This window comes from Triplophysa dalaica, chromosome 7 (assembly GCF_015846415.1).
Source record: "Triplophysa dalaica isolate WHDGS20190420 chromosome 7, ASM1584641v1, whole genome shotgun sequence".
In the NCBI taxonomy this organism is placed as follows: domain Eukaryota; kingdom Metazoa; phylum Chordata; class Actinopteri; order Cypriniformes; family Nemacheilidae; genus Triplophysa; species Triplophysa dalaica.
The window spans coordinates 11,611,959-11,636,755 of NC_079548.1; the positions used below are offsets into that span (position 1 = coordinate 11,611,959).

Here is a 24,797-nt window from a genome sequence, read left to right on the forward strand (position 1 = left end):
GAGAGAGAGAGAGAGAGGAGCCAGCTGGTAGAAGGGACAGAGGCTATTAGAGAGATGAAGCAGGGTAACTAGCGTTAGCTCTTCCTGTAGCTTAACTGGTTGAAAACGGTGCAATTCTGAGGTCATGGGTTCATCTTAAAGCATGTGTGGACTAAAATGAATGTTGGAAATGCTTGAATATAAATAACGGCAAACAGAAAAAGAGATCAATCTTTATCACTACAATTTTGTTTTGTCACAGGTAATAATCATATCCCTTTTGAATGATAGTTTTGGGTGAACTATACCTTTTATGAGTTTATTAGTTGTAAAAGAATGTAGATGATTTCATATCTTTGGATTGCATCTGTATTTGGTTTCATACAGATGAAGTGATGTACATTGGTTGACATGACATATCTACATCAGACCCAAAAGAAGGCACTCAGGAGTATCAGTGATGGTGTGGTTCTCGCCCTCACGAGCACACGGTTTGGATCTGACTCTGGCCAAAACTGGCTGTGACTGGATGACCCAGACACGCGCAGACACACACCCGAAACACTGGCAGATTAAATCAATGGGGATGGGGTCGAACGAACAGCGGGTTTGCATGTGCGGAGGGCGCACTAGGTTAGCTCAAGGCAGATGATGAACAGGTCCTATAGCAAATGGCGATTAAAGGCATACATCAACCAAAAATTCAAATTCTGTCATCATTTACTCACCTTCGAGTTGTTCCAGATTCTGATATACACAGAGAAAGATATTTGAAAGAATGCTTATAACCAGAGAGATTGTGCCCCACATTGACTACCATAGTATGAAAAAAAATGTTGTTCTGTTTAACAGAAGAAGACATTTTGAAGAATGTAGGACAGCAAACAGTTTTGGGGCACATTTGACTATCTTTGTATTTTTTCCTGCTATGGTAGTAAATGGGGGGCAAAATCTTTCTGGTTATAAGCACTCTTCCAAATATCTTTCTCTGTGTTCGTCAGAAGATTTGGAACAACTCAAAGGTGAGTAAATGATGACAGAATGTAGATTTTGGGAGAACTATCCATTTAAAGAGGAAAATACTGCACAACACACTGCATGTCCTGATCACTGAGGCAAACAGGAATTTAATGAATCCCTATTCTTTACCTACTTCTTTTTCAACATTCTTTCCATACTTTATATACAACATACCATCGGACCTGGTGGGGGGAAGGGACACATGCCTCTTAAGCTGTGGGCATTGGATGTGAAGCACTCACACACGCATGATCACACATGATAGTTCAGGACACTGCCTGTGTCGCCCGATGCGACACCGCTTACCCTATAGAGACTGCGTACAGGCCACATGCCCAAATCATATGATCATAACAGCAAAGGTCATGCTCGGCATTATTGATAGGTTTAGACTGCAGTTGTCATGTACTTTAAGTAATTTGAATGGCATTTCCCATATAGGCTACCGGATTAAGTCATGTTTCAATGTTTGCATACTTTTTGTCATAAATTAGACATTCTGTTTAGACCACTTTGCGAGATTTAAAAACTGGTCCAGAAGCACTTCAGGTTTCGTTTTTTTATCTTACACATCTGGTTGAATCTTTTATATATTTGTTTAACATTTTAAATCGGTAATAAACTTCTGTTGGTTGAATTTTGGTCGAACGTTTGTGTAGTGTTAAAAAACTGAAACAGAAAGTTCTTCTGGACCAGGCTTGAACCAGCACTTTTTTTATCATTTGAAAAGGTCTACTTTAAATGAAGTGCATATTTTATAAAACTGCGTTAGACTTTAAACAGTCAAGTATATGGAATACTGTTACTAGAAGGAAACATAAATTTCCTAAATATTATCACATTTTTGCAAAAATTTACCAGTTAATTGTGAAAATATATCATGTGATAGAGTTGTGCAACAAACATTATGTCATCGTGTTATAAAAACGGATACAACATTGGTCTCTAGAGATTTTTCCTTATGAGCTGAACCTTAGAATTGAGGTTCTTACTTTTTAAGTGTTTTTTAAATAAATGTGTTGTCTTGAGAGAATTTCTCACCACTTGTCAGAACTGAACTACAGTGATGACTGCATAAATGCACAAGTGCTTCACTTGTGGTTGTGCCTGTTTACACTTACAGAAATAGCCATGACATGACAAGTCTTCAGCCTAACTGTTTTAAGAAATGAGTCTCTGACTGATTCTAGGCTTGATTTAAATAAAATATAGCATTGTAACTTTAACTGAGGCTTCTTTGACTTCATTAAATTACCAAAAATAACATTCTATCAACTCAAAGGGATATTTCACCCAAAAATAAAAATTCTGTGATCATTTCTTAACCTTCGAGTTGTTCCAACCCTGTATACATTTCTTTGTTTTGATAAACACGGAGAAAGATATTTTTAAGAACGCTTGTAAGCAAACAGTTATTGGACCCACCATCATAAGAAAAAATACTTTATAATTTTTTTGTTTTGTTAAACACAAAAGAAGAGGTTTAGAAGAATGTAGGTCAGCAAAGAGTTCTTTGAGTACCATTGTAATATTTCCTACTATGGTAGCCAACGGGGTCAAGAACTGGTTACAAGCATTCGTCCAAATATTTTTGTGTTTTAACAAATGAAGAAATGTATACCGTTATTGTATACATTATGTATACTAGTGAGTAATTCATGACAGACTTTTCATTTTTGGGTGAACCATCCCTTTAAATTGTAGGGGAAAAAATAATTGTACGCATAAATACATTTTGTTGGATATGGTTAACTTTTGTTGTATGAGCATGAAAAAATTTGGTTTTAAAGCACACAACAGATTATGACGTGAGGCCTGTGACAATACAGAAACTGTTTAAAGGCTCAAATGAGAGTCATACTTGAAGGTATTTTTTCTGAGATGAAAAAGTTCAATTTATTTACTTGTTCATTTTTTTGCAAGCACGGGTTGATATGGCTCAGTTAGATATGTTTAGTTAGATGGCTGATGATAGGGAAGTGTGTGTGGTGAAAGGGCAAGGTGTTTGGGCAGCTCCACATTAATAAGTGTTTGTAGTATTTAATCAATATGCCTGCAAGCTACACCACCTGATTAGCATGACCCTCTCCTGCACATCAGCACATTCAAGTATGTGGGAGGCTGATTAAGTGTGAATGCAAAATTTCTTTCACAATGCTGTCAATGAGCGAGAGAGAGTGAGTGAAGGAAAGACGAAGAAAGTAACGGATAGAGCAAGTCAAAAGTGAAGACGGCTAGAATGAGCATCCATTCACATGTGCGTATAAGTTTTACTTGTACATGGATGAGAAGTAGCTGGCGCTAATGCTGAGCAGATGTTTGTTTTTCATACATGCAGCATATAAGTGAGTTATAGTTGGTGTGTTGAGCTCAAGGTTTGGTTAGCATAGGTCCAGTTAGATGCTGTATGTCAACCATCTGGTGCCGAAAATTAAATTTCATTAGTGGTGTTGGAGAATAAATATATAGTTTGATAGAAAGATGTTTTGGGATGTTATAGACCTACACTGTAAAAGATGTCATTAAAAAAATCTGTTGTTTTTTTAAAAGTGTTTGACGTATAATAACAAAAACTGTCAAATGTAAAATTACAGAAAAATACAAATTTCCCAGAAAAACTGGGAAAACTTGTAATTTTACAGGGAAAAAAATATTTCACGGTTTATTTCTGGTGCCCAAGCTACCAGAAAATTTCCCATTTTTTTGTGATTTGTTTTACAGTGTAGTCTTGTCTAAAAGAAGCCCCACTTCACCTCAGGGTTCTACCTGAGCTGGCAGCATCTTTGACCTCCATCAAAGCATTGACCTTCATTGAACCACACTGATTATGTTTACCTGGCTTGTTGATTATAAAATTTGTTCACTTGCTCACCTATTCCTAGCCTCACTAGCTATTATAGCGGGCGAGGGGTTAGGATGATAATTTGGACCGTGTCATTTTTAGCTTTGGCCCAGAATATTGGATTGACAGCAACTCCAACCTACAGCAAACAGAGGCTTTGTATGATACAGCATACTTCCGAGTATAGTTGTTATACAGCACAAAACTACGTCACAGACTTCTTGTCATTCTTCAGTTTGTTCACGTTTGCAAACGTTTAGATGCGGCCAACTGGGAAAGGCCCCTATATGCCATATGGCCAGTCCACCCCTGTACACCCCAAAATGGCAACTGAAATAGTGAATACAAAAGAATTAAAGACCATAGTTCTGTGGACAAAAATCTTTTTACACCAATACATCATCAAACTTTAGTAGTAATAAGCAACACATAGCCTTATTAAATATTTTATAGAGCCCTATACTTGGGTATAATGATTGTAAAATGTAAAAATTTGTAAGTAAAGACTATGATATCCATGCTGTTTTAGCAAAATCATAATATTTGTGAAGCCCACCATTGTATATTTAAAATACTTTATAAATAATAATCTTTAATATGATTTTTTAAGCTGTGCCATCACTGACACTTTAACTTTAGGAATAGCCCAGGCTGTTCAGAGCTTTAAGATTGAGCTGTTCAAAGCCCCAGTTCACCAGCACACAATCTCTAATAGAAGCTGGCATTACAAAAAACGCTGCTCGCTGCTCTCTTTAGCTCATTACCTCGCTTCAGGCTGAACTTGCCCCTTCTTCTCTTTGCCTATTCCACCATGTTAATAACAACCCCCAGGCGCTGTTTATGCCCCTGACAGACCCTCAAATGCTGCAAAGGGCTTGTGTGAAAACTTCCCTTTTCTCTGTGCCAGCGACATGCCCGGGGAGGCTGGGCAGATTGCAGAGAGAGATGGGCTTGCCCTGGGGCATCATTATCGGTTCGGTTCCCCAGAAGCACCCATACTAAAGCCCTCATTTCAAAGAAAGAAAAACAAAGAAAAAGGGTTGTTCCAAGCACTTTGGAGCTGTTGCCACAGTTCTTGTGGATTTAGGCTGTCTCAGGATTTTTTGTCTCTTTATCTCAGACTGAGATTTCTGTGTGGGCTATACCATCTGTTGTAATATATATATATATACATATGTATTTATATCTATATATATATATACAGGGGTGAAACTGCACCTTTTCTGAGGGGTATGCAGGATCAGTTTTTGTTTTCAGGAACACTTTAAAACGAATGCTTATTTTGTGGTTCATTAGTATTAAATGAAAACATAACAATAAAATACTACCCTATGTTAAACATACTTTAACTGAAACTTTATAATAATTGAAAAACATTCAAAGATCTTTGGCTTTTCCCCTTACTTTAAAGCATTTTTAATTTGTGGTTCATATTTTTTATGAAAACACATCATTAAAGTGAAACAAAGACATTTTTTTACATTATTTTTATTTTGCGCTCTCGTCTCTGTCATACTGTCAATCATCGCGCTGTTTCACTGTCCTCATGCAATCTCTCTGTGCTCTGTGCTGCGCGTGTCAGCTCGTGCTATTTTCAGAAGACGCCTCTTGCTTCTGTTATATGAAGAACACGGGCCTGGCCTTCAAACTGCACAGCTCACATTAGGCTATATGGGGAAGACGCAACTGACATATAATGAAGAGCTCGACAACTATCTTATATGCGTGATAGTGGGAGACTTAACAACTTTAACAACCTTCTCAGACTCTCCCGAATGTAATTATAAAGCTCATTCAGAAAAAATAGATTTATTTTATAAGCGACAGAGATATGTGGAGGTGAACTGATATACACGTTTATATATCATATATTTTGATACAAACTACCTTTTAGGGAAGTTTAAATAACTTAAAGATTTACAGAGATGAAATGATATACCAATAGGTATCCACTTGGACATTGTTGTTCTCCTTCTGCTTGTCATTTAACTTGTTTTCAATCTCTTGTTAGGTTTTATAATATATAGTATAGTATATAATTAATGTATTATATAATTTTTTATTAATGTGGTCATATGGCGTGAATACTTTCTGTGTCTTTGGTGTGTTATAAATTGTCCTTGCATGTATTAGACATGTGAGTTTGCAAAAATTAATGTTTCGGAAACTAGGAAAAAAATATGCATTTTATCTAAAAGCGAATGCTCACCCAGACCTGCCTGAAACGCCTCGTGTAACCACACCTCTACAATTCTACGTCAGCTCGTGGTATGATTTGACTAAGACCGCCCAAATGTATTCGCAAGTAAGGTGGGCGACCAGTCAGTACAATTGCTTTGGAACCTGATGTTCCAAATATGGTAAGAGGTGTTATATTTCCGACACACGCTTGCAGTATTCGACCAATCACTACACACTGGTTAACTGGCCAATCATAGCACACCTTGCTTTTCAGAGCGATGTGCTTTGTAAAAAATCCAAAGAGGAGATACAAACATGCACAGTATGTGGAAAATGATTATAACAAACGATAATATTTGTTTAAACCGTGTCATATGACCCCTTTAAAAAGAAACGTTGTGCGGTACCCTTATGCACGGCATACACTGCACACTTTTTAACGTCACTTCAAATATATAGTCTGTATATATTCTCAACCCTTTTTCCTCTCCAACATACAAAAGGATAAATAGGATGTATGCTGAAAGATCATTGAAAACTATAATAATCATACAATATAATTATCAAAGATCCAGTGTTTTGGGAAAATGATCTTGTTTGTTATATTATACAGATTATTCATATTATATAGTATCATTTTATTGTTATTTATTATTCTAGTATGTATAGAGTCATAGCTCTTTGCATTGTATTTGTGGTGTGTAATCTAGCTATGGCCAGTATTCATTAACTAAGTGTTTGAGAACATCAACTGAAATGCGTAGTCACTGCAGCTTCCCCCCTGGGATGAAAACCAACCCAGAATCCTGGTCTCTCAGGACACTTCTGTCACCTTCAGCACTGTCGCTTTAAACGCTCAAGTCAAAAATCAATAGATTTAGGTTATTATCTGTTCCTTCTTTCAATTTCACCTTCTGCCTCGCATCTGTTCCTCTCTCCGTCCATCTTTCCTTCTAGTGCCGTTGTGAATGAGGCTGATGGATGAGAAGGAGGTGCAGGTGTCCCCTCTATGCTTTGACTGGCCTTGTCAATATCCCCTCTGGTTAATGTGAGAGTGGCGAAAGTGTGTAAGAGAAAGAGAGAGAGACATTTGGCAGAAGGTTCTTACGGGGCAACAGGAACAGGGGTCAGCAGCCAGCACACCTTAATATTTAATCACACCATTCCCAGAAACTCTACACCCTACAGAGAGAGAGAGACAGAAAGAGAGGAAGGAAAGTCAGGAGAAAGAACATGCAAGGACATCCAGCTGAAGATGCACTTTTATTTATGTTGTGTTTTTATATCATTGGGTCAAAGACATTTATATGTCCCCATAAAAAGAAATTTACAAAAGTAATCTAATGTCCACAGAAAGTACATTAAATGTAACTAAAATGTCTTGTGGAGGATATAATGTCAATAATAAATAATGTTACATTGTCATTCAGATATTCATGTACAAATATTGTGTTTTACTATAGTAAAAAAAATGTTAATGACAAATGTGCAAAACCTAGCATAGTGGCAATTAAAAAAAAACTTATTAGCAATTTTGTTACACTGAATGATATTTTAGTAATCATCTTCTGTTTGTCAGGGAAAAAATGTATGAAATTTAGTTTTTGCCCAGGAAAACACAAAACAAAATTAAATTGAGTAAATAAACCGAAAACTTTTTTAACAACAACAATTTAAAGCAGTAGTACATTTATTGTTTTTATGTTTAAACCCTTTTTCGTCTTTGACCCATAATATATATATACAGTATATACTGTATATGGAAGGATAAAGACAAAGTATTTTTTTATTTTGTAAAAGTTCGACTCAACACTCTAAAAAAATGCTTCGGTGGTTCTTCAGAGGTTCTTTGGGGTGACCGAAGTGCTATATAGCAACGTTTCCGTATAAAGAACCTGGAAACCCCCTGTATGGTTCTTCAGCGGTTATATAGCACTTCAGTCATCCCAAAGTGCATTGGACTGATCGAATTCACAATAATAAGAATGTGTTGTTCTAGTCAACACTGCACAATAATTTGTTGATAATGTGTTTATTTTATGTGAAGTTGCATTTTAAACCAAGAGAAGGAGGAGCACAAATTCTGGCCTCATAGTCTTATTCATAGAAAAAAAGTGGGAAATGAACGCCTAAGAAAGGGACAGGAAATTATAACAGTCTCCTTTACATTGTGTGGACAGGGAGAAAAACAGAGAGAAGGAGACGGATAGGAATGGACAGAACAAGGCGAAAGAAAATTAAAATGCCGTTCATCACTTCGAGTGAAGTCTCATTTAAGTTTCTCTAGAGGGGAAAGAACTTCAGCGAATGCATAAGGAAACCATCTCAACTTATATAACACATGCCGCAAATGAGATGACGTTTGAAGCACCGCGCATTATGGCGCAAGTAAAATATTATAGTATATTATAGTATTGAATTACAACTTGCAATGTCTTTTTACTTGTATTGATGTAATCTTCAAACAAGCACAAGTTCACAGTGTTGTCATGCTGTCCAAACGAGAGAGAGAGAGAGAGAGAGAGAGACTTGCTGAGTTTGCAAACTAGATGAAGCGGTGAAAATGTAACTAGCCTAATGAAAGCATAACTTTGCATATCAAGTATTTTGGATGAAGGAAGAAGAGAGGTAAGATTAAAGGATAAGAGAGTAAGGATTAAGAATTCAGAAGGAAAGATTAAAATAAAAAACGTGAGAAAAATAGACCAAAAAAGGGAAAGTTGAGATAGGTTTCTTACATGTCTGACAAACTTTTCCTTAAGAAGATTACTCATTTCCAATCAACTTTTGTTAAAGTCATGAAAAACATTTTGTAAATTTGAGAGAAAAATATAACTGTAAAATGTTGGGAGTGATAAGTGGGACTCTTGACCTCAGATGGCTCTTGCATGAGCGTTATAGAGGTTGTGCGAGCTGTTTACTCTACTGGCAAAGTGTTGATTGGTTGTGTTGCTCGACACTGAGAAGAACAGCTGCTAAAATCAGTCGAAATGACAGCTCGCTTTCTCTCTCCATCTCGTTTTCCTTCTCACACCGTGTTATGAACTCAGACCCATTCAACAAGTGACAGCCTGGATTTAACATTTTCTCTGTATTTCCCTTTCTCTCTCCATCTGTAGGGGCCGTGCGAGCGTCAAGTATCTTCCCCATCCTCAGCGTCATCCTGCTCTTCATGGGTGGCCTGTGTATAGCTGCCAGTGAGTTCTACAAGTCTCGCCACAATATCATCCTTAGCGCAGGCATCCTCTTCGTGTCTGCAGGTGAGTCCACGTTAAACGATTTTGTAGAGCCGCGAGACCCTTATGATGAACACAAGAGTTGATGGTACGGACATCTGGGTTCAAATTCTTTTGATGGATGTGGCAGACATCCACTATCAGGCGTACTTTGTGTAGTTACGAGTATAGCCTGGGTATAGTGTCCTTCTCCATCTTGTGAATTACTGCTGATCGCTAGAAACAAACACAAACAACTAAATCAAATTCCATTTACCGCCTACGTAATGCACACAGAACGGAGGTGTGTTAACACAGAAACGAACGACAATGACTCAGTTTAAATATGATTTTGCAATGCATCAAGTGGCTGGTTTAACTGAATTGTGGGTGGTTGTGAATAAGACTCGCTTTTTTGCGCTAAAAACGCATGAAAGTGGCACAACTCTTCAGCTAATTTAGTCTCTCACAAGACTTTTTTAAAGTTCTATACAGTTGCCAGTTAGCAAGTCGATTTTTTTTCTGTCTCTCTTTGCTCCTGATTCTGTTGCTAGGCGTACAGAAGCCTTTTGGGATTAAACTCTAAAAATATGGTGTCCCTGACACACTTTCCCAGTGATCCATCATTGTGGTTTCAGTCTGTCACACACAACTCGAGCACGGTGTGACTGAAGTCAGCAATGAGCCACAGATCATGTTCCTGTGGGTCACCCACTCCAATCTCTGATTTTAAGATCAAGCTTCTCATTTACTTCCTCACCCTGACAAATTAAAGCAATTTTTAGTTTATGACTTGGGGGTTAAAGCATATGTGGGATATTGTGTATTCGTCTGTTAATCTTGCTATTTAGTTGGCATTTACATAAAGGGTCTAAATTTTACTTTGAGGTGCACTAACAAATGGCATATGTGAACTGTGAAAAGTTTTGTGACTCGTCATAAATATAATATTTATATTTTTCTTTTTTTCTTTATTATATATTTTTCCTATTTTGCATTTTTTGCAAGACAAGACTTACTTTAGAAGTTTTTCTGTGCATTCCAGCAACATAACCTCACAGAAATTCCAAACTATTTTATAAGATGGTTAATTTTTGTGAAATCTTATTTGTATGTTTTAGTACAATTTGCTTTCTCGCCAGTGGCGTTAGATTTAGGGGAGGGGCTTCAGTATTGCTTTTTTCGAATAGTCGTACCTTTTTGTACGATTCACATCATAAGAATTCATACAAATTAGCCACCTCGAAAAATGTTTAAATTTTTGATGAGATCAGGTTTGCGAATTTGGGGTGAAACAGGTCATTGTGTCATCCACAAAGCATCATATATGGTTAGTTGACAAATAAACTATAAATCTGTCCTATGGTGTGACTGCAAAAAACATACAAAATAAACTGTTAATAATATATTATTTTATATTATTAATATTTATAGGTGAGATTTATCTTCATTGTTATCTAAATTTGACTGTCACAACATTGGACACAAGTTTGGTTTATTTGTCAACTACCCAAATGCATCATAGATGTTTCAGTCTCTAAATGTGCATCTGTCAAAATATGTTTCGATGCACAAATTTTCATTTCGGTCATTCGTTTCACCATATATGTGAAGTTGAATTAACAATTTTAACAGCAATATACTGTCTAATTCACATGAAAAGTAATGAGTCCATGTTGTGAAATTAGTCAGTATGGGGTAGTTTATTTTGCTCTAGTTACACTTAGGTCGTAGGTTCGATCTCACAAACCAATTAAATGTACACCTTACATACTTTACAATTCCAAATCCATTCATGTCATTTCTAAAAAAAATATTATTTTAGGTTCTCTGCAAAGCATTAAAATGTCTCCCATCTTCTCCACAGGCCTCAGTAACATCATTGGCATGATCGTGTACATATCAGCCAATGCGGGGGATCCCTCAAAGAGCGACTCCAAGAAAAACAGCTACTCGTACGGCTGGAGTTTCTACTTTGGTGCTTTGTCCTTTATCATGGCTGAGATGGTGGGCGTGTTGGCCGTGCACATGTTTATCGACCGGCATCGAGAGTTGCGCGCAGGCGCGCGAGCCGCAGATTACCTGCAGGGCTCGGCCATCACACGCATCCCGAGCTACCGGTACCGCTATCGACGCCGTTCCCGCTCCTCGTCCCGCTCCACAGACCCGTCACACTCCCGCGACGCCTCGCCGGTGGGCTTGAAAGGTTTCGGAGCGCTGCCTTCCACCGAGATCTCAATGTACACGCTCACCCGCGGGGGAGACACCCTAAAGACCGGTCAAGGCACCCCCACCACAACCTACAATTCCGAGAGGGACCACAACTTCCTGCAGGTCCACAACTGCATCCAGAAGGACCTAAAAGACTCATCCCACACTAACACAGCCAACCGACGTACCACCCCTGTATGAGGCACAACCTCCCCCCATACAGATAGCGGGGAGAAAGGAGCAGGGCTGAGGTGGAGATGAGGCCCAAAGTATTACAGATCAAACTTCATGTACCATGAGTTTTCATGACTATGAGGAAAAGGGAGGATTTTTACTTTTCGATCAAAGATTACACATGTATGCATGATTTTGCCATTTGCCATTGACAAAATAAGTCTGGTTTTAAATGGAGAAAGGTAATGCGAGGTTTGCAGAAGGGTTCATTCAGCCTGTGACATGGGAGCTGTAGCTTGTGGTGTGGATTTGACATCTTTTTTTGTTAAAAAAAAACATTTCACTACTCTTGTCGGTCTACATGGAACAAGCTACAGCTCTCTCATAGCGTTCTTCCCCTTTCCAATGTATTCATCATATTTATGTTCATTTGTTATGTGCATAAAAACTGTGAACCTTTGCAGTAGGGTATTCAGTAAGTAATAGCCCAGTCTGCAATCTCTTACAAAAGGTACAATATATATACATATAGTATATATATGTATGTATTAATTTTATAAATAAATTAACATAATATTCAAGACTTTTCTGAGGAAAAAAAAAAACAAGAAAAGGAAATACCGCTGTTGTTTGGTGTTGGAAGAGACAGGGGTCCCCGAGCGACCGTGGATGATGGATGACATCACAAGAGAATCTTCACTGCAATGCTGCTGCAACAACAGACTAAGACATTCAACCTTAGACAAAATTCTATTCTTTTAAAAGAACCTTCTCATCTTTTTCTCAGTCCCTGTTTGCTTCCTTTTGTTTTCCTCTCACTTTCGGTCGTCATAGGAGCGAGGAAAAACAGCGCGTATGTCGAACCCCTTCACCGCAACGAAAGGGGTCAGAGTTCGCTAAAAGACTCCAGAAATGACTGCCGAGACGAAAATAAAGGAAGGAGGAGGGGAGGAGGGAAAGAAGAGGATGCAGAACTCTAAATAAACACTTGCGAGAAAGCAAGCGACAAATAAAAGTACGAAATATTACGAGAAACGAAGCTAAGTGACTCACGAACACAAAGATTAAATGCATGCTATAAATTTACAGCAATCCTGCTCTTGAAACTTAAGTTTTAAAGGATAATGATTATTATAAAGGGAAAAGCGATGTTAAAAAAGTTAAATATTAATGTTTTGTGTGCTCTTTTTGTTTTGGTTTTCTCATTATGATATTATACTTTGGTGATAAACCAAACAAATGACAACAGAAATGCTTTTTTAATTCTGAGTTATTTCTTTGTAAGTACATGTATTTCTTTCATTGGTTTATTTTTCTCAGAATCACACGCCTTAGTCATTTTAATGTGTCGTTTTATTTGAAATGAAATCTAAAGGTGCCAAAACAGAATGATCCTAAACTTGGATGCATCAAGTCCTGATGAATAAAAAGACAAACCCAAGGGGGAACAAACTCGCTGCTTCTCTGTGTTGATACATCACTCAAAACCTCACGCACCTGACGAGGTTTCAAGCATCATTTAAACCAGCGGGAAGGCAGGCATTGTTGTGTGCGAGCATGAGGCTTTCCAGATGAGTCAGACATGAGTAAGTAACAGTGGGGAAGCAAAGTAACAGGCCACGTAATTACTCATCTGTTCCAGGCTAATCTAAATGTGGGAAACAGTCTCTTAAGTGTGTAATGTATCCATTGCAGTATAATTCATGTGGATTTGTATGTAAATGTCATTATTGGCACACTCTTATGTCATTTGACATTTCTTCTGTGGAATACAAACAGTTTTGCAGTAATTACAATGAATGAGGACTAACGCTTTTACGGTTTAAAAAGCTAGGTCAAGCAGGTAACATAATGGTATTTACGCTTTTCTTGTAATCATACAATAGCTTTGTGACCCCCAAGCTGTTATTCCCTGACCTGAACTTGAACTGAAACAGTCAGATTTGTAAATAAAGCATTTGATTTTCATGAATTGGAAACTGATTCACAACTCTGTCTCTACGGTACAATTTGTTCACTTGGTTATGTAGAACAGCGCAACTTGTTTTTTGTTAACAGTGCCTTCAAATTTTTCAGGAAGAGTGACCTGTACAGTTCAATTTTTTCTTTTGTGTTCGATGCCAGTTTATATCACAACATCACGGTAAGCCGCTCACTTTTGCTTCGCCAGAACACAGCGCACCTGCAAGTTCCACAAAAGAGTCGAGCAAAATGCGGGTGAAAAAGCAAGGACATGTAGTGGAATACAGTCACTGTTTGCGAGACACAGAACACAGGTTTGTAATAAAACATACCACTCCAAGCTTCCAGCTTTCTACCACAAGCGGCATCTTAAAAGCTTCGCTTTCATGATTCAACGCCCCTGCAGGTTTTCCTCGAAGATGCGTGTAAAACAGGTACCAGGATTTGTGTGTGGGAAAGAATTGCTTCAGAGAGCAGCCTTCCGTTTTATTTTGAGAATTAGTTCTTTTAACTAAGCACATATTCATGCTTAATCTGAGAATATGTCAATCAAGACAACAAGCTTTATTGTGAGAAATGAATCTTGTAGTCTCTGTGGTAATGCTGGAGAAAATTTTCTGACGCATATTAAATGTATGCCCTCTTATTCTGTGCAGAAATCCGAGCCATCTATAGGCGACAGCCATTTTGTGAGTCTTCCCTCGACAGAGAAAGCAGAGAGTGTAAGAAATTACAACCACAAACAAGCAGTGTTTTATGCATTTTTTTTGATTAAAACAAGTTTTAATCAAAAAAAAAAAAAAAAACGATAACATATAGTGGTGCTACATTAGTTAACCTCACACACGAACAAGCACAACGACACACGCACTTTACAAAAACAAGTGGCTCTGTCTAATGCAGCTACCAAACTGTATTGCACGGGTGATACACTTTCACATTTATTCGTATATTACAGACAGATCTTTTCATTACATGTGCGACTTACACTGCCCTTCCGAAAAAAGTCACACACTCAAATATTTCATTGGACCACCTTCAGCTTTGATTACGGCACGCATTCGCCCTGTTGCATAAGCTTCTGAAATGTATTCCCGTCCAGAGTTGCATTCATTTTTCACCAAGATCTTGTATTGAGTCTTCAAACATCCCAAAGATTCTCAATTTCTGTTAAGGTCTGGACTCTGTGGTGGCCAATCCATGTGTGAAAATGATGCCTCATGCTCCCTGAACCACTCTTTCACAATTTGAGCCCAAAGAATCCTGGCATTGTCATCTTGGTTTATGCCTGTACCATGAGGGAAGAAAAACACATTGATGGAATAACCTGGTCATTCAGTATATTCAGGTAGTCGGCTGACCTCATTCACTGGGCACGTAACGTTGCTGAACCTAGACCTCCAATCCAATGGGAGGCTCTTATCTATTTGCTGTGCTAAATCCAGGTGGTGACTTTTTGGGGGACCAGCAGTGTATATGGCTCTTGTTAACTAAATGTTTTACACAATTTACACATTTAATAATTTTTCATTATAATTGTGCAGCATTTTCTCATATCAATCCATATGTATTGATCCATAGAAGAATGGTTATATGAGGGATGGCTGGATGATAGATGTATGGATATCTAATATAGAGAGATGTACAAACATTATCCATATCTTGTTTGCAGATAGAATAATATTGATTTATTTGTGTTCAAACAGAGTTATAGCAAGTGTTACTTACCCTCTGTCTGTAACAATGAACCCACCCATGGGGTAAGCTTTAACATTTGTATTCCTGTCACTTTTGCTGTAATTGGGAACAATCTTTAAACAAACTAAGTATTTGTGTTATAAAAATATGATTAATCAAACACAAATATTTTTGAGTTACTGAGCGGAAAGCAGCTCTCCCCTATTGCAAAGAAAACACATTCATATTCATGTTTAACCACAAAACTGCTTTTATTTGTATTTTAGGATCTTATAAAAATCAATATGATGAAATCAGCCTATTTTTCACAACTTTCAAAGCTTCGCTTTCATGATTCAACGCCCCTGCAGGTTTTCCTCGAAGATGCGTGTAAAACAGGTACCAGGATTTGTGTGTGGGAAAGAATTGCTTCAGAGAGCAGCCTTCCGTTTTATTTTGAGAATTAGTTCTTTTAACTAAGCACATATTCATGCTTAATCTGAGAATATGTCAATCAAGACAACAAGCTTTATTGTGAGAAATGAATCTTGTAGTCTCTGTGGTAATGCTGGAGAAAATTTTCTGACGCATATTAAATGTATGCCCTCTTATTCTGTGCAGAAATCCGAGCCATCTATAGGCGACAGCCATTTTGTGAGTCTTCCCTCGACAGAGAAAGCAGAGAGTGTAAGAAATTACAACCACAAACAAGCAGTGTTTTATGCATTTTTTTCCATTACTCTGAATTAAAATGCTTCCCTCGTTCTCCCACTCTCTATATTCACTCATCCATCTCTCTCCATCTTGTTGGGCCAACATACTTGTCCTTAATTTGCCTCCCCTGCACAATCTCTCATTTTTTCTCCCTCTGTGAATTATCTACTTGCATACTACACCCACTCCCTATCCCTCCGTCTATTGCCCTCGCTCCTTTCTTCTCTCTCTCTCTCTCTCTTACACATTCATCACTTGCTCTGTCCTTTTCCTCCTCCATCACATTCTGACATCTTGCGCATCAACTTTTCCATTAATCTCATCTCTCTTCCCGGCAAATCAAATTCCCTCTTTCTCCTCATTACAATAATTTGAAAAAAGGCAAAAAAAGATAGAAAATCAACAGATTTAAACAGACAAATCAATCATCGGTTAATAGCCTCTTCGTTCCCAAGATCAAGATTAGCAACTGATTAATGAACACTCTCACTCTTCAGTTTCTCCTAAATGAGTCGCTGTCTCTTCGTCTGTGGACTGGCAGTACGTGAACCAGTGTATTTGCTGCCTCTTTAAGGTAGACAGTCTAATACTTTATAAATTACTGATGTATCTGTTCATATATATTCATACAGATGCCGGAAAACTAAGACACCACTAGGTAGTTGTTCGTTTTGTTTCACAAATTCCAAATGAAAGTATTGTCTTTTTATTTGCATTCACTTTCAGATGCAGTGTTTGCAAATCTTGAATAGGGGTGAGCAAGGGGCACAAACTAACGCTGGGTTAATTGTGACATGGATGTTTTACATAGTATTACAAAACTCAGCACTTTGTGCTTTCAGTTCTTTTCTCTCATTGTCAGATGACAGTCATCTGTGAATTTGTGATAAGTTTTGATATGTATTCATACAGATATTGGACAAAAGTGTTTTGGCAGCATGAAAGTAAATTTCTTCATCATATGTTTCGATTTCTCAGTTAGGTGTGTAGGTCACCAAATCCAACCCTATATTATTTGCTTCTTGTTGCCTATAAACACAGCACTATATTAAAACATGTAAGCCACTTCTAGCAACCAGGGCTGTATGTTAACTTTTTTGCACATAGCACCGGTGCTACAGAGGTTAAAAGTTTTGTAGCACAGGCCAAACAGTTGTAGCACAAGTATACGTCTGTTATCATCTTACAAAAACACAATGGCAGGTCATTACATAAATAGACAGGTAACTGAAAAAGGACATTAAAGGGAAGCGAATCGATGCATTTGTTTAAGAGAAATATCCATATTGATAACACTTTTAACCATAAAAACAATGCTTCATTGTGTGAGGTCTTTGTACACCCCTGAAGACATAGTAATGTATATTGCATTTCTGTCAGAAGATCCTCCAAAAAATGTACACACTGGACCTATCACGTTATACAAATGGACAAATTAGGGCCATATGATTTGCTTAATAGGACTAGGTGTTATTTAAATAGGAGGATTCGCTTTTGTGATTCATTCCATGTTTTTTCCCACATCACGCAGATCCTAGGGTTCTAGATCAATGGACTAAATGCAGCTGTAAAACAAGTTTTAATCAAAAAAAAAAAAAAAACGATAACATATAGTGGTGCTACATTAGTTAACCTCACACACGAACAAGCACAACGACACACGCACTTTACAAAAACAAGTGGCTCTGTCTAATGCAGCTACCAAACTGTATTGCACGGGTGATACACTTTCACATTTATTCGTATATTACAGACAGATCTTTTCATTGCATGTGCGACTTACACTGCCCTTCCGAAAAAAGTCACACACTCAAATATTTCATTGGACCACCTTCAGCTTTGATTACGGCACGCATTCGCCCTGTTGCATAAGCTTCTGAAATGTATTCCCGTCCAGAGTTGCATTCATTTTTCACCAAGATCTTGTATTGAGTCTTCAAACATCCCAAAGATTCTCAATTTCTGTTAAGGTCTGGACTCTGTGGTGGCCAATCCATGTGTGAAAATGATGCCTCATGCTCCCTGAACCACTCTTTCACAATTTGAGCCCAAAGAATCCTGGCATTGTCATCTTGGTTTATGCCTGTACCATGAGGGAAGAAAAACACATTGATGGAATAACCTGGTCATTCAGTATATTCAGGTAGTCGGCTGACCTCATTCACTGGGCACGTAACGTTGCTGAACCTAGACCTCCAATCCAATGGGAGGCTCTTATCTATTTGCTGTGCTAAATCCAGGTGGTGACTTTTTGGGGGACCAGCAGTGTATATGGCTCTTGTTAACTAAATGTTTTACACAATTTACACATTTAATAATTTTTCATTATAATTGTGCAGCATTTTCTCATATCAATCCATATGTATTGATCCATAGAAGAATGGTTATATGAGGGATGGCTGGATGATAGATGTATGGATATCTAATATAGACAGATGTACAAACATTATCCATATCTTGTTTGCAGATAGAATAATATTGATTTATTTGTGTTCAAACAGAGTTATAGCAAGTGTTACTTACCCTCTGTCTGTAACAATGAACCCACCCATGGGGTAAGCTTTAACATTTGTATTCCTGTCACTTTTGCTGTAATTGGGAACAATCTTTAAACAAACTAAGTATTTGTGTTATAAAAATATGATTAATCAAACACAAATATTTTTGAGTTACTGAGCGGAAAGCAGCTCTCCCCTATTGCAAAGAAAACACATTCATATTCATGTTTAACCACAAAACTGCTTTTATTTGTATTTTAGGATCTTATAAAAATCAATATGATGAAATCAGCCTATTTTTCACAACTTTCATGCGTCAGTGCATTCCCTCAGTCTTTTACATTGCTGTCGGGTGACTTCATGTAATTACTGTTGACTTCAACAGACACTGGACTGGAATAGCCAGAATACATGCAGAAATCCATATTAAAGGCAAAACTAGAATGATCTCTTAATGTTTTCCAAGGTTGTTTTTATTTTTTTGCAGCAATGAAATATGAGTTTTACTTAATGCAAATATGTTAAAATGTTCATATTATTTTGATCTACTCAGAGTAACAACCCACTAAAGCAGAAATATTAGTCTGTGTGTGTGTGTGTGGTGTCAGGATTTTTTGTAAGGATGCTGGCGCTGTGGCTGAGGGCATCCAGCAAGACCTACATTTCCTTCTCCAACGATTCTCTTCTGTGGCCGTGAGGCACGAACTGTCAACTCTGAAATCGAGTATTGTCTGTGTGTGTCTTTTTCGCTCTACAGCCCAAATCTTTATTCAATTCCATTTCCATTGGTTCTCTCTCTCACTCTCTCTCTCTCTGTTATTCCCAGCTCTTATCCAGAGTGTCAATATCTGCATCTTGCTGTGAGACATGATGTTAGGTATTAGCCCCTTGCTGTGTACCTGTCAGTGACTGTCTACCTGTCTCCAGCCTTCTTCTTCCTGCTAGCTCTCCATTTGACACCTCACACTCTCTCTTCTCACCCTCCATTCTTATTTCCTGTCACTCTGCATGGATATGTTAGTAATAGATACATTTATGCATTTGGCAGACACGTTAATATAAAATGACTTTCAGTGCAACAGAATCTATTCACAGTGGTGGTAAAATCTGAGGCAGCGCAAAAACGTCCGGTCTGTATTCAGTCAAAGACAGAAGATGACCGCTGGTAAAGCACGTTCGCCTATGTAAAAAAGTCTTCATTTTACTGGACGGTGTGACGGTTGACAGCCTCACAATGCGACAAACATCATTTTAATTTAGAGAGTTTCTGTAAGAAGCGAACATGAAAAATCATCCTATAAGTCATTTGGACCGTTTTCAATGGCTTCGAGCACAGCACCGGATGTTCTTGGGCCCTAATTAAGTGGAAGCCCAAGTAATTCTGTATACTTTTAATGTGTCCATGTGTTCATTGAGAATCAAACCCATGCCTTTGTTAACCCCATGTAAGAATACCAGCTTACCATATTGTGCAGCATACACTGTTTTTTTGACTGACTATGTAAACAGTAGGCATATTTTTTGTTTTAATTTTGACAGTATGATTAAACAGATAATTCAACTTTGTTAAAATAATTAGCATATTAGGTCATCTGATTATTCTATGCACACACAAAAAAGTGCATACTGTCCATGGCATACACACTACACACTGCAGCCATACTAGCACTAGTAGTATGCAATAGCAAACATAGTGTATGTCTATCCACCAGCATCTGTTTCTCTACCTATTATCTCCTGTTGTGGTGATAAAACGTATCTTGTGTGTCTCTCTGCAGTGCCGTGTGATCAGTGTGGAGAGTGAGATAAGATATAGCGGGACACAGGGAGACTGTGTGGGATCTGCATATGAGAGACCCAAGGAATATGCTGCCCCCTTCTGGCTAGGAATACTTAAGGCATGTTCTTGCAGCTACTCTCTGTGTCTCCAGAGCTGACCACACTTGTGTAAGGCCAAATTACCAAAGCCAACTGTCTAACCATTAACCATTCAAACAGCTTCACACGCCACATCTTATGATAAGAGTACATTTCAGAATATATCATGAAACGTAGACTGATCCTTTGGGGGAAGTTGATGCATATCACGTTTCTCAACAACAAAAGTTTTGGTTACATTTTTATTGAATGTGTAAGGTAAAGTATTTAAAATGGTTACTATGGTTACCACTTTGATCATCTTTGCCTTTACTAGCAAAATCTCATAATATACTTAGACTCTGGAGGAGTAATCCCTCTTTGATAACATCAATTTGACAGCTGCCAGCTCCATGTCTGAATGAACCTCCTACATTCCTAAATCCAATCATTTTAATCATCAGTTTTGTAACAAAGGTTGATTTCATATGAAGCCTAACCTGGACTTATGTTCAGGACTTGCTAAACTATGTAAAGAAATCTTTCACAAACCAATCATTTCCTGTGATGCATAAATAATGTATAGTTTTTGACTAGACAAATCATACCTGTATACATTTTGCTTTACAGGCCGCGCAATCTCCCCCCTTCTCTGTCAGAGATGTGACAGCCTGCCTTTCCTAAACACCAGGACAAAGTGAAATGTGGTAGAAACAAAGTATTCAGCGCAAAACAAGTTTGCTTTAATGTGGAATGATATTATCAGACCAGTTTATAATCACAACACTGTAATTGGAAATATAACTTTACGATTACTTACACTCCGTGCTTTAAAGATGGGCGTAGTAATACTTTCTAACGTGCATGTAACGTTCATTTACACACATATAAAAAGCGGTGAAAAAGAAAAGGATCAAGAGAACCTCAAACAGACACGCGTGCACGAGAGATGATTCGCTCATAACACTCACTTGTGATTGGCTGAATGTTATTTCACTCAAATCTACTGCTGTGCTGCTTTCCAGACCCATCGGATTTAGGATATTTTCCACCTCAAACTCAGAAATAACTCAGAAAAAGGGCAAATTATTGTTTTATTGTTACACGGATGTTTTAACCGGATTAATCACATTTTATATCTATGAAGTAAAAACGTGGTTATTTTCGCCCCACCATATCGCCCAGAAACCTTCTCTCTCTCTCTCTCTCTCTCTCTCTCTCTCTCTCTCTCTCTCTCTCTCTCTCTCTCTCTCTCTCTCTCTCTCTCTCTCTCTCTCTCTCTCTCTCTCTCTCTCTCTCTCTCTATCTCTCTCTCTATGTCTCTCTCTCTCACACTCTGTCTCTCTCTATCTCTCTCACACACACTCTCTCTCTCTATCTCTCTCTCTCTGTCTCTCTCTCTCTCTCTCTCTATCTCTCTCTCTATGTCTCTCTCTCTCACACTCTGTCTCTCTCTATCTCTCTCACACACACTCTCTCTCTCTCTCTCTCTGTCTCTCTCTCTCTATCTCTCTCTCTATGTCTCTCTCTCTCACACTCTGTCTCTCTCTATCTCTCTCACACACACACTCTCTCTCTCTCTCTCTCTCTCTCTGTCTCTCTCTATCTCTCTCTCTCTATCTCTCTCTCTATGTCTCTCTCTCTCACACTCTGTCTCTCTCTATCTCTCTCACACACACTCTCTCTCTCTCTCTCTCTCTCTCTGTCTCTCTCTATCTCTCTCACACACTCTCTCTCTCTCTATCTCTCTCTCTCTGTCTCTCTCTCTCTCTCTCTGCCTCTCTCTAGATTCAAGATTCAAAGGAGCTTTATTGGCATGATAAAAGAAAATTTTACATTGCCAAAGCACAAAATTAAATATAAACATGCACAAATACAGATTAAGATAAAAATTAGATAGAATAAAATTAAAAGTCTATAAGTAAAAAAATATATATATACATATCAGTATAAACAGAAAAACAGTTTTATTCAAACATATCAATGAGGGTGACAGTGTGAGTTTGTGTGTGTTGTCCTGTAAGTGTTGAGTTGTGTTGTCTCTATCTCTCTCACACACTCTCTCTCTCTCTCACTCTCTCTCTGTCTCTCTCTCTCTCTCTCTCTCTCTACTTTATTGATTGTGTGTTTTTACAATATTGCCAAAGCATTAAACATATATCAAAAGGTATACAATAATTACAAACATTAAAATGAAATTAAAATAATGTGCCAAGTAATTATTGATATATAAAATAAAGTAGCTAGTAAATAAACAAATTGACTGAAATATATTTTATAATTATAACAGATTAAGGCAGTACTCTTGTTCCACGCGCAGACAGAGGGATATTTTACGTCCTCTAGTGTGTAGATGTGAAAGTGCGCTGTGGGCGTCTCTTCTACTCAAGAGTCTGGTGATGCTGTTGCTGTGTCCATAGGAACCAACTCTGAATACAGATTCCACAGTGCAGCACTTGTGCATTAGGGCTGCAGTCAGGCACACTTGCCAAGGACTGTCCTCTCTTATTCAGAAAACAAAAATAATATACATTACCCGCAATTTGCAGAAAATGAATACTAAAATATGATAGGCAAAATGTGAAAATAAAAAATATTAACATCATAAACTCAAACATTGTGGCAACATATGGTGCATCTATTTGAATGAATCATATGCTACATACAAGTGTGATGGTGACTGACTTTAAGCAGCACATTTAGAGAGAATAAACAGGCTGATGTAAAGAGTTTGGCCGCCGTCGCATCATCCAGGTGGATGCTGCACATTGGTAGTGGTTGAGGAGAATTGCACTCTCCATGTAAAGCGCTTTGAGTGTCCAGAACAGCGCTATATAATTGTAATAAATTATAACGAATTATAAGAGTAGTCAGGACGTGAGAGAAGAAGGGGAGGAGGGGGGTTTGAAGAGAAGATAGGGGAAGAACTGTACGCCCTACCAGAGCTTCTTATGTAAGTGCACACAGTGGGGAACAATGCAGTGATTTCACTGACTTGCCCCTCAGCCACTATGACATACCGCTTTAGCCCTTTCATCTCAAAGCTTCTATTTTTTATTACACTCCATCATTATTGTTTCTCCAAGAGAAATCTAGTTAAGCTCTATGTCTCTCTGATGGTTTGCGTCTTATAATTCCAAAGCGTCTTTCCTCTTTCTCCCTCCTGACTCCCTTTCTCTGGTGTGAGGTTACAACAGTCTGTTGAAGTTTAAGCCTCTGCCTTTGAACAAGCAACAAAATGTGATGACAACACCCCAAGGTCTAAGCTCGTCAATGAGTGATCTTTGATTCAGCTTTATAAATATTGCTGGAAGGTTGGGTGGGTGAGGAGATTCTCATCAGGAGCACAGAATTACTGTGCATGCTTGACGCTGTTAGGATGAGGTCTAAATACGGCTGAAGAGGTTACAGGATTCTTATTACACTGTGAAATGATGGGGAAGCAGTTTTGCAACGAGTCAATGAGGACAAAAAGGCTTAATTAGGCGAGTGCCCTCTGGTCGTAAACAAAACCCGCGGCCCACACGCAATGCCCCCTAATGCTCAGAGAGATGCAGTGCAAACCCTTCTGCAAGTTTTCAGCTAAATTTTCAAGGACAAAATTTTTAAACCATAAAATATAAAGGTATTTTCTTATGAAAATTAGGGGGAAATGATAGCAATTGCAGTCCAGGGCAGCCCTTATCCAGTGATGTAATAATGGGGTGAGAAGCCAGAGGGAGAGCCAGCTGTTTGACATATACAATCACATACAGCCCTTTGGTATAGACATCAGAGAGAAACATGACATAACTCCCAACACTATCCTCAACTGCCCTGGCAATAGAATAAAACTGCAGTCACAGTGCTTAATTTTACAGAGTACAAAATAATAAGACTTGTTTTATTGCTTTACAAAGAACTCTCCATCTGCTTAAACTTAACAGGCCAAGATTGGCTTAAACCTCATTCTGAATAAACTTTTGTCCTCTAGAGAAACCTTGTGAATGTACAATACCAATTAAGGTATACACAGCATTCATTATCGACTAAGCACCTCAAGGCTGGGAATTTCACAGAGTCAGCAGGATCTACAAGTCTCCTATTGATTCGTATCCTGCTATGCTGCATTGCCTTCGTGGATCAACCTTTCCCAGAGGTCAAGAGAAGTTACACATTTCTTGGAAGTACGACATGGCCATTTAAGTAACTTGTAAAATTGAGCACATGCTATAAAACATTTCCAACTTGCACTTTATAGCAAAATTGGCAATCATTTGCAAGTACAAACTCTTGGACACCACTGCGACAAACTTAAGCTTTGCAAAGTAAACTACAAAACCTTGAATCACATTTAGGCCTAGTTTCAGGTGTCGGATCAAGCCAGGATTATACTTCGGAATATTTAAGTCACTTTAATAAAACGCTGACTAACAAAAATCGGGGCAAGTTGTTTTTAGGCAAGACGGCTCAGACTGTCATTTAAGC

The 24,797-nt window shown here is 38.1% G+C and overlaps 1 protein-coding gene across 1 annotated transcript in view; it reads left to right on the forward strand.

Annotated features, from left to right (window-relative positions):
* cacng2a (calcium channel, voltage-dependent, gamma subunit 2a) overlaps positions 1-13,077 on the forward strand; it is a 54,134-nt gene extending 41,057 nt beyond the window's left edge. Inside the window, exons 3-4 of the mRNA XM_056753000.1 lie at positions 9,142-9,282; positions 11,105-13,077. Coding sequence (XP_056608978.1) covers positions 9,142-9,282; positions 11,105-11,649 — 686 coding nt within the window. The 3' untranslated portion in view covers positions 11,650-13,077. The remainder of the gene's footprint in view (positions 1-9,141; positions 9,283-11,104) is intronic.
* Positions 13,078-24,797: the final 11,720 nt, after the last annotated feature.